This window comes from Ovis aries, chromosome 21 (genome assembly GCF_016772045.2).
Source record: "Ovis aries strain OAR_USU_Benz2616 breed Rambouillet chromosome 21, ARS-UI_Ramb_v3.0, whole genome shotgun sequence".
Lineage (NCBI taxonomy): Eukaryota > Metazoa > Chordata > Mammalia > Artiodactyla > Bovidae > Ovis > Ovis aries.
The window spans coordinates 36,357,191-36,372,549 of record NC_056074.1 but is presented as its reverse complement, the minus strand read 5'-3'; the positions used below and the strand labels follow the sequence as shown (position 1 = coordinate 36,372,549).

General features: G+C 54.9%; 1 protein-coding gene across 8 annotated transcripts in view; it reads left to right on the top strand.

Annotated features, from left to right (window-relative positions):
• The window catches only part of VWCE (von Willebrand factor C and EGF domains), a 34,796-nt gene that overhangs the window by 3,990 nt on the left and 15,447 nt on the right, over positions 1-15,359 (top strand). For 3 of the 8 annotated variants that reach the window (XM_060404012.1, XM_027959590.2, XM_027959588.2), the window contains exons 1-11: positions 154-494; positions 3,212-3,306; positions 3,429-3,518; positions 3,864-3,992; positions 6,265-6,381; positions 8,331-8,447; positions 9,322-9,450; positions 10,667-11,109; positions 11,192-11,285; positions 12,715-12,797; positions 14,261-14,348. In XM_060404012.1, coding sequence (XP_060259995.1) covers positions 385-494; positions 3,212-3,306; positions 3,429-3,518; positions 3,864-3,992; positions 6,265-6,381; positions 8,331-8,447; positions 9,322-9,450; positions 10,667-11,109; positions 11,192-11,285; positions 12,715-12,797; positions 14,261-14,348 — 1,495 coding nt within the window. In that variant the 5' untranslated portion in view covers positions 154-384. Of the gene's footprint in view, positions 1-153; positions 495-3,211; positions 3,307-3,428; positions 3,630-3,863; positions 3,993-6,264; positions 6,382-8,330; positions 8,448-9,321; positions 9,451-10,666; positions 11,110-11,191; positions 11,310-12,714; positions 12,798-14,260; positions 14,349-15,359 lie in introns of those variants that run through there. The other 5 variants (XM_042238187.1, XM_042238188.1, XM_042238186.1 and 2 more) reach the window with 3 other exon arrangements.

Here is a 15,359-nt window from a genome sequence, read left to right as displayed (position 1 = left end):
AGCCCTTCGCAGGAAGCCGACTCCCAAACCCGGGCAGGGGGTGTGGGCCGAGGACGAAACCCCGCCCCCAGGGGTCCCTGATCTTTGCCCCCGCCCCGGGCTCCGCGCCTCCCCTGGAGGCCACCGGCGGGCCGGCGGGCGCCGCTGCCTTTTGTGTGTTTCGTTTCGAGGTGCGACAGACCCCCAGCCGTTCGCCGCGTCCCCTCGCGGCCCCCGGCGCCTCCTCTCGGCGTCCCCAGCCCCCCTGCTCGGCTCCGCGTGCCAGCTCGGGGCTCGCTGGTTCGCTCCCCGCGGCGCCAGGAGGAGGGGCGAGGGCCCGCAGCCCCCTCCCCCGCGCGCGGCGCCGGAGCCCAGCCGAGCCGGGGGGACCCGCCGCCGCCGGTCATGTGGGCCGGACTGCTCCTCCGGGCCGCCTGCGTCGCGCTCCTGCTGCCGGGCACCCCGGCCCGCGGCTACACCGGGAGGAAGACGCCGGGGCACTTCGGGGCCGAGAGGTAATTGCCCCGCACCCCTCCTCTGCGCCTTCGCCGGAGCGCTACCGGCGCGGAGCCCCGAGGCGCGGAGGGGCGTCCCGGAGCCGCGGGTCCGGGCACCCGCCCGGGGCACTGTCGGCGCGGGCGAGCCTGGGAGGTCGGGACAAAGGGACAGCAGCTTGTGGTCCGGGCGGGTGGTCGTCCTGCGCCCTTGACCGGGGCTATCCTGACTGGGATCTGGCGGGGGGACCGGAGACCCTGACGCTAGGTGAGCCCTTCTGAGTACCGTGGAGCGCGGATCCCTGGCCAGGGGGCCGGGGACATACCAGCTAGTCTTAGGACTGGCGCGCTTTTCGCTCCCAAACGTACCCGTGGCTCTGCCTAGGCAGTGCCTGGCCTGCCCCGCGGCGCTGGCCGCTCCGCGACGGGGGGCTTTGCCTGCGTCCAGGCTCCCTGCCCGCCGTGGACCTTGGAACCGCCCGGGTCTCTCTAGGTTATGTTTCGGTTTCTGCCAGTGTGTGCACGCGGGCGGGGGTGGGGTGTTTGTCCCTTTGCTCTTTCCCGATTGATGTCTCCCTCCCCTCGTGTCTCCTCCTGGGAGGGCCGGGTCGCCGCGGGCGGAGCGCGTGTGTGCGTGATGCTCAAAGCGAGGGAACACGGTGTCAGCGGGCGGCCTGGCCCGCGGCCACGGCCTCGAGGGCGGGGGGCGCGCAGGGGGGCGGCCCCGCCAGGCTCGCAACTCGCACGTGTGTTCCGCAGCCACCGCCAGTTCCTGCTCAGATCCGCCCCGCTCCGCCGGCGTGTCAGAGCCCTGCTGCCTGCCACCTGTGTCCCCGTCACCGCCCGCCCTCGGCCCCTTGGGGCGCTCTTTCCCTGCCCACCTGAGGATGAGGCTCCAGTGGCCTCCCGGGCATCCTTCCATCCGCCGCTCTGGTGGCCCCCCTGTCCCTTTGAGAGCCCCATCTGAGGAGCCTCTTTCTCAGGCTGCTGCCTAATCGCTCCCGCGAGGGCAGCGGGTGAGACATCCCTGCCGCACCCCCCACCCCCTTCCAGGGCCCCTTCTGTGCGATGACTTCAGAGAGGGAAAAAGCTTTTGGAGGCTCCAGGGACAGTTTTCTGCAGACGTTTCTGTTTTACCCTGTGCCCAGAGTTTCCCTTTCCAGAATACTTGTCACTTTTGACACTGATTATTCTCCAGAAGACCAGACTGACTGTCTTTCCATCCATGTCCCCAGTGCCTGCTGCGCATCATGGATGCTCTGTAGACTGCCTATTGCTGTTGTTTAGTCCCTAAGTCGCGTCCAGCTCTTTGGGGTCCCAAAGGCCCCAGAGGAACCGTCCAGGCTCCTCTGTCCATGGGATTTTCCAGGCAAGAATACTGGAGTGGGGTGCCATTTCCTTCTCCAGGGAGTCTTCCCGACCCAGGGATCGAGCCCGCGTCTCCTGTCCTGGCAGGTGGATTCTTTCTCCCCAAGCCACCAGGGAAGCCCGTAGACTGCCCGACTGGCAGGATATTCCCATCAGTCTTCAGTCTCAGGCAAAACACTGTTGGGGGAGATTTCTTGTCCCTATTCTGTTGGACTAGGATTCCAAGTTCAAACTAGGCTGGGCTTCATCATCCTCTGCCCAGCCCAGAACCAGTTCTTGTCATCATCTCTGACCCCTTCCAGGCCCATGCACATGCCGCTCCTGCCTGGAACATTCCTCCACTCTCACCGGCTGCCCCCATTCTCTCTCCAGCCTCAATTGAGGAAACCACTCCTGTGCTCCCTGGGCCTCCCTAGCCTGTAACATTATGGCACTTGTTGTTATACATGGGTCCTTGTCTGCCCCTTGAAGGTGGAGAAAATGGCTTGTTCATGGCTGGACTGCCTCGCCTCACCCAGCCTTGGGTACACTGGGTTCCCCTTCACTCCCTTGGGCAGCTCACCGGCGCCCTCTCCCCCTTCCCAGAGATGTCACCCGAGGAATGACATTTCACCATCTCCCCTCTCTTCTTTTGTTATCCCTTCTCAACCTTGCCCTCAACTGCCATTGATTAAGCACCTACTATGTGCCAGATGCTGCCCTTGGTGTGGAGTTGAGCAAGAAGATGAAGCCCCTGTCCTCAGGGTATGGTAGGGGAGCCGGGGAGTGAGTACGTCAATAAACTAGGGAGTATTGGGTTGGCAAAAATGTTTAAGATGTTATGGAACAAACTTTTTGTCCAACCCAATAATTCACTGTCACAGGAAGTAAGTGTTATGAAGCAGAATAAAGTGAGGTAAGGGTGCACAAGTAGGGCCCCTCTGAGAAGGTGACTTGAGCAGAGAGACTTTTACAGGAAAGGGGGTGCTCTGTGTGTGTGTTTGGGGAAGAACCCTCCTGATAGGGGAAACTCCAAGTGCAAAGGCCCTGAGGCTGTCGTCCCTGGGGTTCTTCATCCATTGCAGTCTTCCCTTCTCAGCTCTGGGGGCCCACCTTGCTCTTAGAGCAAGTGTCCACATGACAGGCATATACAGGCAGCTAGTGTCTGTTCTCTTACAACTTTGTCTTTGTCCTGCCTCCAGGAGGGACAGACCATCTGGGTCATTTTTCTTTGGAAACTTCTCATTGTCCATTGGGGGTGGAGGTGGGGGTTTCCAGAAGTGTTGGTTGAGTGACTTACTGACTGGCTGGGAGGCTTTCACTGCCCAGGAGATGAATCCTCCCCCGACCCCCAGGACAGAACATGGAAGGTACTCTCTCCTCTCTTGCAGACGCCGGCTGGGCCCCCACGTCTGCCTCTCGGGATTCGGGAGTGGCTGCTGCCCTGGCTGGGCGCCCTCCATGGGCAGTGGGCACTGCACCCTTCGTAAGTGCCTGTCCCTGTGCCCCAAACGTCCTCCACAGCAGGGTGCGCCTTCCCTGGGCTGGCCTGAGGGGCAGGCTGGAGGGCTCCAGCCCCGACTCCCTCCCCTGTGTTTCTCCTCTCAGCCCTCTGCTCCTTTGGCTGTGGGAGTGGCATCTGCATCGCTCCCAATGTCTGCTCCTGCCAGGACGGAGAGCAAGGGCCCACCTGCCCAGGTAACTGGGGGCGCGGGCCCTGGCTGATGGGAAGAGCTCTGTTTACACTGAGACTGTGCCGGGCACTGGGCAGTTGTGCCCTAGCGCATCATTTTCAAACAACCCTATGAGGTAGGCATTCTCATTCCCATTTTATAGATGAGAAAACTGAGGTGCAGAAGCTAGTGGCTCGCCCAAGGTTACATGGCCAGTAAGTGGCAGAGCTGCATTTAAACTCAGTCCTGTTTGCTTCCAGGGCCCCCTTCCCTACAGAATTTAGGAGAAACCGGGTCGGGGGGAGCGGTGGAGGGGGGGCGGCTGGGACTGCTGCATGGTGCATGCTCACAGGTGTGGTAATTGTTTCAGAAGCCCATGGACCCTGCGGGGAATACGGCTGTGATCTCACCTGTAACCACGGCGGCTGTCAGGAGGTGGCCCGAGTGTGCCCCGTGGGGTTCTCCATGACCGAGACAGCGGTTGGCATCAGGTGTACTGGTGAGAGGCCTGGGAGCAGCAGGGAGAGGCAGGTGGGAAGGGGTCTCCTCCCTGTCGTCCGAGGCCAGTCTCCTGGGATATGCTGGAGTGAAGCCGAGCTGGGAGCAGCTCTGAAGTCTGCAAGTGGGCACGTGGGCAGCTGAACACAAGGAATCTGCCCCTTTGGCTATTCCACAAATACCTATCAAACGTGTCTTAGGGACCAGGAACTGACCTGTGGTTGGGGTTATGCGGGCGGTCTCTGCTCATATGTTGCTTCAAGATATAGTGCAGGGAGGTGAGTAAGGACAGTGACAGTCCCACCTAATGGGACCATTACTGGAGGAGTGCACAGTGCCGGGCCCACAGGGGCACAGGGAACTGGGGCTGGAGGTGGGCTGGACCGGAAAAGACTCCCTCAAGAATGTGACATTTGAACGATGAGGCAGGATAAACTCAATAGTTATTTTGTAAAAGTATTATTTGTTCATGATTCAAAAAATTTCCTATAGGCCAAGTCTGTTACCTTCCCCATAGATGCTACTGTGACCAGCTTCTTACTTGTCTTTCCAGAGAGCTTGCAAGCCACCCCCACCCTGACCCTTGTGCCTTTCTAACATTTTGTGAAAATAAACATTTCTTCCCCTGAATATAAAAATAAAAAATAACTTACTTTGGAACATTTGGAAAGTAAAAGAAGGGTATAAAGGTGAAAATAAACACGTCCCAGAAGTTCCTACCCAGAGATATTTGTTACTAAAATGAAGTTATTTTCTTTTCCTGCCCTCGTCCCCTGGGTCTGTATGTGTACTTGTGTGTGTGGGACTGTGTGCCAGGCATGCCTCTCTGTCTGTTTTATAAAATTGGGATCATACCTTATCTATCACTTTCGTTCGTTGTTTTTCTCACTTTCTTCTGTGAGCAGGAAATATTAGTAGTCCTTACAACATCACTTTTAATGGCTGCAGATGTGGCTTCTGTAATCTAAGTACCTACTTCTGTGCTCTCCATCCTTAGCTTGTCTGCAATGTTTGGCTGCTATGAGTAATGCTGCAGTAAAATGGCTTCTAGTCGGCCTCTCTGATTATTTCCAGAAGGAAGACTATTGGGTCAAAGGTCCCATGAAGGGGTTTTGGTGCTTATTCCTCCCCCACCCCCTTTCCCGCCTTTTTCGGAAGGTTGAAATACTTTCCAGACACATTTCTCCTTGCAGAGGCAAACTGGACTAAGGAAAAGCCAGAGGCCAATGTCAAAGCAAGTGCAGGGCAGGGGAGTCACTGGGGTGGGATAGGGTGAGTCAGGGGGGATGTCTTAGAGGAAGTGGGCATAGTCCCAAAGTTGCCTGCTGTGGGAAGAGCAAGAAAGGAGAATGGAGGGGACCAGTAGGCATGGGGACCAGGGGTGGAAGGGAGACTCAGGTGCGCAGAGTAGATTGGAGTGGGAGGAGCTGACCTCGTAGGTCTGATGCTTTGAAGCTGGTGTTGGGGCGGGGGCGGGGGAGGGGGCGGTGGTTCTGTCTCTCAGCCCCCTCCCCTGCCAGGCTTGAACTTCCCTAAAGCACTATTGGCTCCCCCTGGACAGAAGCCTGGGGGCTCCTTTGTGCCCCACAACTGAACCTTAACCCACCACCTCTCCAACTCAGCCTCCCACCAGACTGTCCCCCCCCCTTCCCCGACTCCTCCACTTTGTTCCCAGTGCTCCCTGGAAGCTCCACTCGACAGCTCCCTTCTTGATGCCACCTGGTCCTCTCAGCGCATGTCTCCTCCATCACACACCTGCTGTGCCGGGCGGCCCCTGGTGGGGCACATACATAACCCCTGCCCCACACTGGCCTCTCGTGGGTGTGCGTCATGACTCCTGTGTTCTCAGGCTTCAACCGTCTGGAGAGCCAGCACTGTGTCTTAGTCACATTTGTGTCCTCGACAGATCCCTTCCAGGTCCACTGCATGCCAGCGGTGCTCCACAAGAACTGAAGGGAATTTAATCAACCTTCCTGCCCATTCCCCTGGCCTTTTTGGGGTTGCCTTGCAGGTGGAACTGTTGGAAATGGTTCTGTTTCAACCAGTCTCTCCCGTCATCTGTTCTATGTGGGTCAGAAGAGGCCTGGCCCCATGGCCTCTTCTTTCTTGGACTGGGGGCCCCTAAAACCAGAAGATTTACCTAGTGTCTTTCTTCCTGGGGTGGCAGTGGGGCATGCCTCATGTGGGCTCAGGGTCCTTGTGGGATGCAGTCTCTCCCCACAAACAAAGCATGTTCAGAGTGAGCTATGCAAGAGTGTTTCCTCTCTCCCCAGACATTGATGAATGTTTAAGCTCCTCTTGCGAGGGCCACTGCGTGAACACGGAAGGCGGGTTCGTGTGCGAGTGTGGGCCGGGCATGCAGCTGTCTGCGGACCGCCACAGCTGCCAAGGTGAGCGGCTCTGGGAGGGGTAGTGAGGCTGTATGCTGTCGCCACAGCTTTTAGGCTCTGATGTGGACCTCGAGCCCCTGCCAGGCCCAGCCTGTGCTCTCCAGGCATGACTGCATGTCACCTTCACCACGGTCCTCTAAGCGAGATGCTGCTCTCTCTGTTTTTTTTTTTTTTTTTTTGCCTGCATCTCTTGGCATGTGGGACTTTAGTTCCCTGAGCAGGGAACGCAAAGTCTTAACCACTGGACTGACAGGGAAGTTCCAGGAGATGGTGCTCTCATCCTCACTTTATGGATGAGGCTTGCCCAAGCAATTCCGACAGCAGGAGGAGGGGGAGTCAGGTTGCATGTCTGACACTAAGGCCTTTGCTCTGGACCACGACTCAGTAGAAACTGCTGCTGCCATTGTTGCAGGGTTGGGGGTAGGGGAGGGAGAGGCAGGGGGAAGGGCCAGGGGCAGGCGGAGCAGGCTAAGCAGAGCGAGGAGGCCACTGAGACGAGGGAGGGCTGAGGGGACAGGGCTGTGACACATGGGGGTATGTCATGTGCAAGGCCATGCTGTGATAGAGTCACCACCTGCCCCTGTGCTGGGCCAGGCTCTGGAGACACACAGCCAGTAGAAAGCATCCTGCCCTCCAGTGCCCCGCCTGATGGAAGGGGAAGAACAGTGAGGTTCTTCAGTGAGGTCCTCATGGCTCTTCTTCTAAGGGCACTAATCCCATCACGAGGGCCCCACCCTCAAGACCTCATCTACCTCCCAAAGACCCCACCTCCTAATACCATCACATTGAGGGTTAGGGCTTCCATACATGAATTTGGAGAGAATGCAGTTGAATAGCACTTGGTCGTCAATCTGATGAGTGCCCTGCCTGCCTCTCCCCAGTACATGAACAGACACACATGTGCCCTTATAGAGACAGAAGGATAAGAGACACAGGGAGTTAATAGTTATTCAAATCCTGTGTTCCAGGCACCACATTAAGTACTTAACACACATTTTCTCATTTCATCCTCAGAATTGTCCTATGGAGTTGGTACTGTTTTATTTCCATTTTCCTGGTAGAAATAGTGAGGTTGAAAGAAATTAATTTGGTCAAGATCATATTAGAGTTGAGATCTGAACCCAGTCATTCCTCCATCAGCTTTTTCCCCCTCAACAGTCCATCTTAAAGATATTTCCACATCAGGGTCAACAGATTTGCTTTATTCTTGTCAACTGCTGCCTAGTGCTCTGCAGTGCAAATATCTCATAGTTTACTAACTCTTCTCTTATTGATGAATATACAGATTATTTTCAGTTTTTTCCTAATTTCAAACAAAATTGAAGGGGTGGCTTGGGGAGACTTTGACAGAGGAGGTGGTATAGAAGCTGGGTTTTGAGGTATGAGTAGGAGTTTTCCAGCCAGACAAGATGAGAAAACATTCTAAGCAGATAGGAGAACATGTGTAAAGGAGGAGGGCCACAAGAGCATGGTGCATTTGGAAAATGGCCAGAATTTAGGCCAAAGTAAAGGTGAGGGGGAAGGAGGGAGCTTGGAAAGGCAGCCCTGGGCTTGTGAGCTATGGTGTAGCATTAGTACTTGTGGGAGCCTTGGAGAGATTTTAAGCAGAAAGTAGCTTGATCAGAGGCACTCTTTGTCAGAACTTCCTGGAGGCTGTGTAGAGGGTAGCTTGGGAGGAGCACAGGGGGAGGCAGAGAGACACACAACACTGTTGTTATCCTCCAGACCACAGACAAAGGTGCCCTGGGCTAGGATATGGCAGTGAGGATGGAGAGAAGTGGGCTGGTCCACGGAGAACTTAGGAGTTGATAGACTGGATGTGGGTTTTGAGAAGGAGAGGGGTTAAGAGTCTGGTAGGAGATGGTGATGAGAGAGGTAGTTAGAGAGGACTGTATGTTTCCAAAACCCCACAGGGAAATGAGCTCCAGCCATGTCCTGTTCCCTTCCAGACACTGATGAATGCCTTGGGACCCCCTGCCAGCAGAGATGTAAAAACAGCATTGGCAGCTACAGGTGTTCCTGTAGAACTGGCTTCCATCTCCATGGCAACCGGCACTCCTGTGTAGGTAAGGGCAGGGACCCTGTTGTCTTCATATTTAGGTTGCCAATCAGGAAGACTGACAGGGTGAGCCCAGGGACAGGGAAAGGTCAACAGTCTGGACCTCCTTGGTTCCCTGGAGCCTGCAATCGCTTGAGCCTTTGCTCAGAGCCTGCCTTGCCCTGGGGTTGGCGTGGCTCCTGATGGAAGACCCTGTCTTGGACTTTTCCTGGCCATATGCCACTTTCATCCTGTTATGTTCCTCTTCCACCCTCTCCCAGATACACCCCAAGGATTCCTCTCTGCTCACCCATTTTCTTGGCTGCCTTTGCTCCCCTTGGTAAATAAAGCACGTTATGTCTTGGTTCCTCTGGTTTAGAAGGAGACCCCTGTTTTCTCAGCCCATTAGTAGAAATTTCCAGAAAGGGATTGGCATGTTTGGCTTGAGCTTGGCTCATGGGTTGAAGGTGGGGTCCCATGGGCCTGAAGAAAGACCTTGTTCTAGCAGAGTTGGGTGTTTGTCCTGAAGCCTGCCCTGAGCAGTGCAGTGATTTTTTTGAGACTCTTTTTTCAGGAGGGCCCACAGCACCCGATGCCCAGCACTGGGATGGTGGAGGGTTTGGAGCCGAGATTCCCAATGGGGGCCCATCCCCACCAGCCAGCACTTAATTGCTGCTGCACAGTGCTGGAGTGTGAGTCACTGGTGCATCCATTAAATGCCTACTGGATGTACAGACCTTCCAAGGGGACCAGCACTAGACTTCAGCCCCATTCCCAGACATCTGAGTCACGTCATCGCCCTGGGGCAGGGAGACTTCCCTGGTCTTTTGGGCTAAGAAGTGGAGGAAGGATAGCTTGGTAGCCCCGACAAGGCAGCCGTCGGTAGCGAGGCTCTCCCTCAGATGTAAACGAGTGTCGGAGGCCCCTGGAGAGGAGAGTCTGTCACCATTCCTGCCACAACACCGTGGGCAGCTTCCTGTGCACCTGCCGACCTGGCTTCCGGCTCCGGGCTGACCGAGTGTCCTGTGAAGGTGAGCGCCTGGCCCCGCCCCCGGCTCTAGGCCCCGCCCCCAGCCTCTGTCTGCTCTCGCTGAGCGCAGGAGACGCGGTGCCTCTTCCTTCCGCAGGAACTTTTTTTCAGTTCATCTTTGTTATTTCCACCACCGACCTTTCATCTTCTCTGTCTCTTTCCCCTTTACCCATCCTTCTTTTATTTTCCTTTCACTGTTTCCCCAGCCCTACTGTTCTCCCCCAAATAGTAAAGGGAAAAAAACCCACCAAAAAACAATCAATGATAGAGAAGCCTTTGATGTAGGAGTCCCAGTAACCTGGGCTCCGCGGGACACTTCGGACAGTGTGGGATCAGTTCTCTGCCATGCTTTAACAGCGTGCCTGTAAACGTCTGTGTAATATCGTGTCAATATCCAAGGCGTTCTGTCTAGTCTCGGGGCCAGTTTTCCATGGTGTGACTGCCCGTGTTGGTCTGAGCTTGGCCACCCAGGTTCCCCTTCCCTGCCCAGCCTGTTTTCTCCCGGGAGCACTCTGATTTGTGATTCTCCCTTTTTCCTCTTACCTTTGCCCCGCATTTGCCTCCTCTCTCTCATGGTGGTCGGATCTCTCTTTCAGATTGTTGGGCAGTCCATCTGCAGGGAAAATGTGCACTTTCCTAAGCATGTATGTGAGTGTGTGTGTGTGTGTGTGTGTGTGTGTGTGTGTGTGTGTGTTGGAGGAGGCAACATCTTGTAAGCTGGCCTGTCTAGGGTGGGACCAGAGAGGACCCTGGGCTCTTCCTTCTCCTGAGCCTCAGCATCTCCTCGTGGGAAGCCCCATCTGGGTAGGGGAGCAGGGGAGACACTGCCGACTTGTCGGGACACAGAAGTAGGGAAGGGTCATTCCCGGGATGGATCCCTGAGGGCTTCAGGGATCCTGAGTCTCCTCTGTGGCCAGCGAGGAGGGGAAGGGAGAAGACTCTGATTTTGCAGTGGCCGAAGCTTCTGACTGCCAGCATCACCAACTCATAACTTCAGTCTGCTTGTTTGGTACTTCTTCATCAATCTTCTTTCCTGATCGTCACTGCAGCCCCATAAGTCTGAGGTTGAACTGGTGGCGTTAGACCTGTCCTGCTGATGAAGAAACTGACCCAGAGATGTTCAGCGCCGTGTGATGGTGGCCCCGAGTCCACGCCCCGCGAATCGCGCCTCTTGCCCCTGCTGCCTCCTTCCAGACCCTTCTGTGTTTCTGTTTCAGCTTTCCCCAAAGCTGTGCTGGCCCCGTCTGCCATCCTGCAGCCTCTACAGCGCCCTCCTAAGATGCTCCTGCTGCTTCCAGAGGCAGGCCGGCCCGCCCTCTCCCCCGGGCACAGCCCTCCTTCTGGGGCTCCAGGGTCCCCGACTGGAGTCAGGAGCACACGACCACCACCTCCCTCTCCTGCACTGTCCACGTTCTCCCCTTCCGCCCCAACGCCGCTGCTGTCCACCCTGGTGGCCACCCCCGTGCCGCATCCCTCTCTGCTGGGAACCCTCAGACCTCCCGCACAACTCCAGGAGAAGACGGCGGTGACCCCTCCCTTGCCCAGGGGCCCGGAGACCACACGGCTGGCACCAGGACCCTCTGCCTGTTGGCACCTAGGGGCCACGTATGAGTCAGGGAGTCGCTGGACAGAGCCTGGCTGTTCCCAGTGCTGGTGTGAGGTGGGTGTGAGAGGTCCTTGGGGTTTCCCTGGCCCGGTGTCTGGGGCCTCGTGGTGGCTGGAACTTCCGTTTCTGCTTCTAGGATGGGGAGGTGACCTGTGAAAAGGTGACGTGTGAAGCTGCTTGCTCCCACCCGATTCCCTCCAGAGATGGAGGGTGCTGCCCATCGTGTACAGGTGGGAGCTGGTCCAGGGAAGGCTGTGAGTTTCCTGCAAGGTCCTGCCTCTTCCTTTTTCCTGCCTTTCTGCAACTGAAAGACAGTTATCTAACTTTGATATCACCTGAAGGGTGATCCCTGGGCCTAGCCCCGAGAGCTTCTGATTTAGCAGGTATAGGATAAGTCCTGGGAATTTGCATGTCTCACAAGTTCCCAGGTGAAGCTAATGCTATTGGTCCAAGGACCACACTTTGAGAACCACTGGTATCTGTGTTCCCAAGGGGAAGGTTTCATCTTAAGGACATCCTTTTTTAAGCTTTATTCATTCATTCACCAGGTTTCTCCATATCCAGTTTGCAGTCCCCTCCCCTGTCCCAGTCCCCCTCCTAACTGCAGGAAGAGTAATTGTTCATAAATTGTATCACTTTCCTGATTCCCTCCCACTATCTGCTGACAATTTTTAAAATTTGCTTTCATTGCTGTTAGGATAAAGACGTCAAATCTTAACAAGTCCTTCAGCAGAGTGCTTTAAAACTCACCCTGCTCAGGAATTGCGGGCTTCCCAGGTGGCTTGAGTGGTAAAAGAATCTGCCTGCAATGGGGGAGACCTGGGTTCTATCCCTGGGTCAGGAAGAGCCCCTGGAGAAGGGAATGGCTACCCACTCTGGTATTCTTGCCTGGAGAATTCCATGTACAAAGAAGCCTGGCGGGCTGCAGTCCATGGGGTCGCAAAGAGTCAGACACGACTGAGCAAATGAGCACACACACATGCACGTGAATCGCTGGGGATCTTGTTAAAATGCAGATTCTCATTCAGAAGCTGTAGAGAGGGGCCTGAGCTGCTACATTTCTGAGAAGCTCCTGGTGATAAGATACTGATGCTGCTGCACTTTGAGCAGCAGTGAAATGAAAATGCAACTCACTGATTTTCTTAACGATGATTGTTATCTTTTACTGTTGTCTCTACTGTGTACTAAGCCCTAAATGTCAGTTGCTGTCTACATTACATCTGAGGTTGTGGCTCCTTCCAGGTTCCCTGCGGGGCATGTGGTGGTGTTTCCATTTAACAAAAAAGACAACCGAGTCCCAGAGAGGTTAAGTGACACATCCAAGTCCAAGGCCACTCAGGTGGCAGGCCAGGTTTGGAACCTGGGGCTGTATGGCTGCCTTTCTTGCTTTATGGGAATAAAGGGCCATACTTTCAACACAGTTCTGGGCTTATCAGACATGAATAGGACTTTCCCAGGGCACTGTAAGTGGGTGTTTCCTGTGGTTTTCCAGGGGTCTTAGGACCCCACAATTCTAAGTACCTAGATCTGGCCACTGCTGAGGCATCAAAGCCAGTGAGAGAAGGTTCTGGGTACGTTATGCCTGAAAAAGGAATGAGACCTCCAGCTTCCTCTCCTTTGAAGAGGTTTGATGTCTCCACTCCTGTTTGTCTTTCAAAGGCTGTTTTCACAGTGGCGTCGTCCGGGCTGAAGGGGACGTTTTTTCACCTCCTAACCAAAACTGCACCGTCTGTGTCTGTCTGGTGAGCATCCCAAGGTTCCTGAAGCCTCTTGGGTGTTTTCTTAACCTTTGGGGGCTCTAGAGGAAGAGGGAAAGACGGAATGTTAAAGGTGAGCTAGTTGAATGGAGGGAGAGCTCTTAGGCTGTGGATTTGGGTTGGAACTTGTCACAGTTAAAAGCGTGGGGGATGGGAAGGCAGTAGTCTGTGGGGTCAGGGAGGCTTCTGCTGAGCAGAAAAGAGCCAACAGGCAAACAGGGTCCATCTGTCTGGGAAGGGAAGGGGAGGGTACTCCTTCGGAAACTTCCTACCAGGGAGGCTGTTTTTCTCTCCAGGCAAAATATTTGCCAGCACAATAAAGGTGTCCACATGAGGAGGGAGAAGGCCCGTTACAGACTCAGCTCGTTAGTGTTTTGCAAGAGGCAAGTGCACTCCTCCAAGAATAGTTATTAAGCTCCTACTGTGTGCCAGATGCAATCAGGTGCTGTCCTGAAGACTGGCTCATGAGCACCCCGTGCGCACAAGTCTGGGGACTTGGTACTTTCCATCTAGTTCCTCCCCTGAGGCTCCTGGCAGCTCTTCAGGGTTGGCTTTACTGTCCCCATTCGACAGATGCAAAGACTGACGCTGGCAGGTGGCAGAACTGGAATCTGAGCCAAGGTCTGTCTGCGTCCAAGCCTAGGCTCTGCCCACCAATCCTCACTGCCTCTGGTAGTCTTTCAAAGTGGCCCCAGCCTGGCAGGGTTGATGGAGCTGCAATGTAAAATGGGGGAGGGTGGCACGTAGACCGCTACCACCACCCTTACTGAGCCCTTCCCACGTGCCACGCTCTTGTAGTGACCAACTACTTCTGTGCCTGATCGCATCTCACGCGATCCTCAACAACACTGGAGACAGAGGCTCAGAGAGGTGATATGCTCTGCCCAGAGTAGGAGGAGCAGACCCTGGGCCTCAGGTCTGGCTGACTCCAAAACTGGGGACCTTTTTTCGGTCTTAGCTTCAGTTTTTGAAAATTGAATTTTAATTTTCTGGCCAGTATCAGTGACTTGGTTCAAAACTCAGATGCACAGGAACGTGGAGTAACCTCTTCCTCACTGCCTAGCATCCTTCCAAGAGCTTCCGAATGCTATATAGGAGGGAATGGCATGGGGGCAGTGCCATGGGAGGGGAAAGTGCCATGGGGGACAGTACCCTGGGGGTCTAGGCTCGTCCATTTTCGTGAGGAAGGCAGCATGCTCTGCTTTCTGTTATGCCCCTCGTCTTGGAAAGTGGGATATTGGAAACCAGTACCATAATAAACCCTGCTACTGGGTCCCTGCCTGCATCCCTTGTGTCCATGGTGGCATTTAAAGGTCTCGGATGGCTTCCTTTAGGAGACTTTCGTGTGGGAGAGGAGTCCTGTGGGTGGTGTGAAATAGGGAGTGAGCTGGTTCTGATGGGCTTGACGGTCCATCCTCCTCTTTCCATGCCACCTCTCACCTCCCCAGGCTGGAAACGTGTCCTGCATCTCCCCTGAGTGTCCCCCCGACCCCTGCCAGGCCTCCCCGAAGTCAGACTGCTGTACTTGCATCCCAGGTAAGGGACTCTGCAGGATGAGGACAGCAGCGTAGGTGAGGGTGGAGGGGTGTACTTTGAGTATGTTTTTTTTTGAGGGGGAGTGAGCACAGAGGATGAGATGGTTAGATGGCATCACTAACTCTATAGACATGAGTTTGAGTAAGCTCCAGGAGTCGGTGATGGACAGGGAAGCCTGGTGTGCTGCAGTCCACAGGGTCACAAAGAGTCAGACACGACTGAGCTACTGAACTGAACTGAACTACTGAGCGCAGGAGAGAGCAAGGACTTTGATTTCTGCTCTGGAAACTCAGATTAAGTGAAGCATTTTAGGGTGCTTTTTTTTTTTCTTTTTTGCGTCACCACCTGGCATGAGGGATCTTAATTCCCCAGCCAGGGACCAGGGATCGAACCTGTGCCCTGTGCATTGGAAAGTGAAGTCTTAATCAGGGAAAGTATAGTCCCTCGGACCACCAGGGAAGTCTCAAAGTGCCAGTTTTAATTGATCACCTACTGTGTACACAGCAGTTTGGATGCTAGGTTGGGCTCAGAGCCTGGCCTGCCCCCAGACAGGGGTGGTGCGTTCAACACTGACAGGAAGGGGTTTGGGTCCACCCTTGGCATGGCTCTGCCCTGACGCTGGGAGGGGGTCTCCCTTGCCCCACTCATGAGTTGCTTCTTTGTTAAAATGGGCTTCTCTTTCCTGAAATGACGTCATGGCTGTCACTGCTGGCTCTGGGCTGCTGCTGTGTGGGGTGCCTGCCAGCCCTTGATCTCATTAATCCCTGTGGTGCAGCCTTGAGGGAGTACTATTCATAGCTCCATTTTATGGATGAGGAAACTGAGGTTCGGAGAGGTCATCACTGCCCAAAAGCACATGCCAGTTAGTAAAGGAGCAGAGCTTGCTGTCAAGTTTACCTGACTTCAGAGCTAGTGTTCTTATTAAATACTGCTTTTCCTCTTAACTTTTGAATGTTATTTTTAGTTAAAACATTTTTTGAATAGGCAATATGCTCCCTTTGAGGTAGGAAC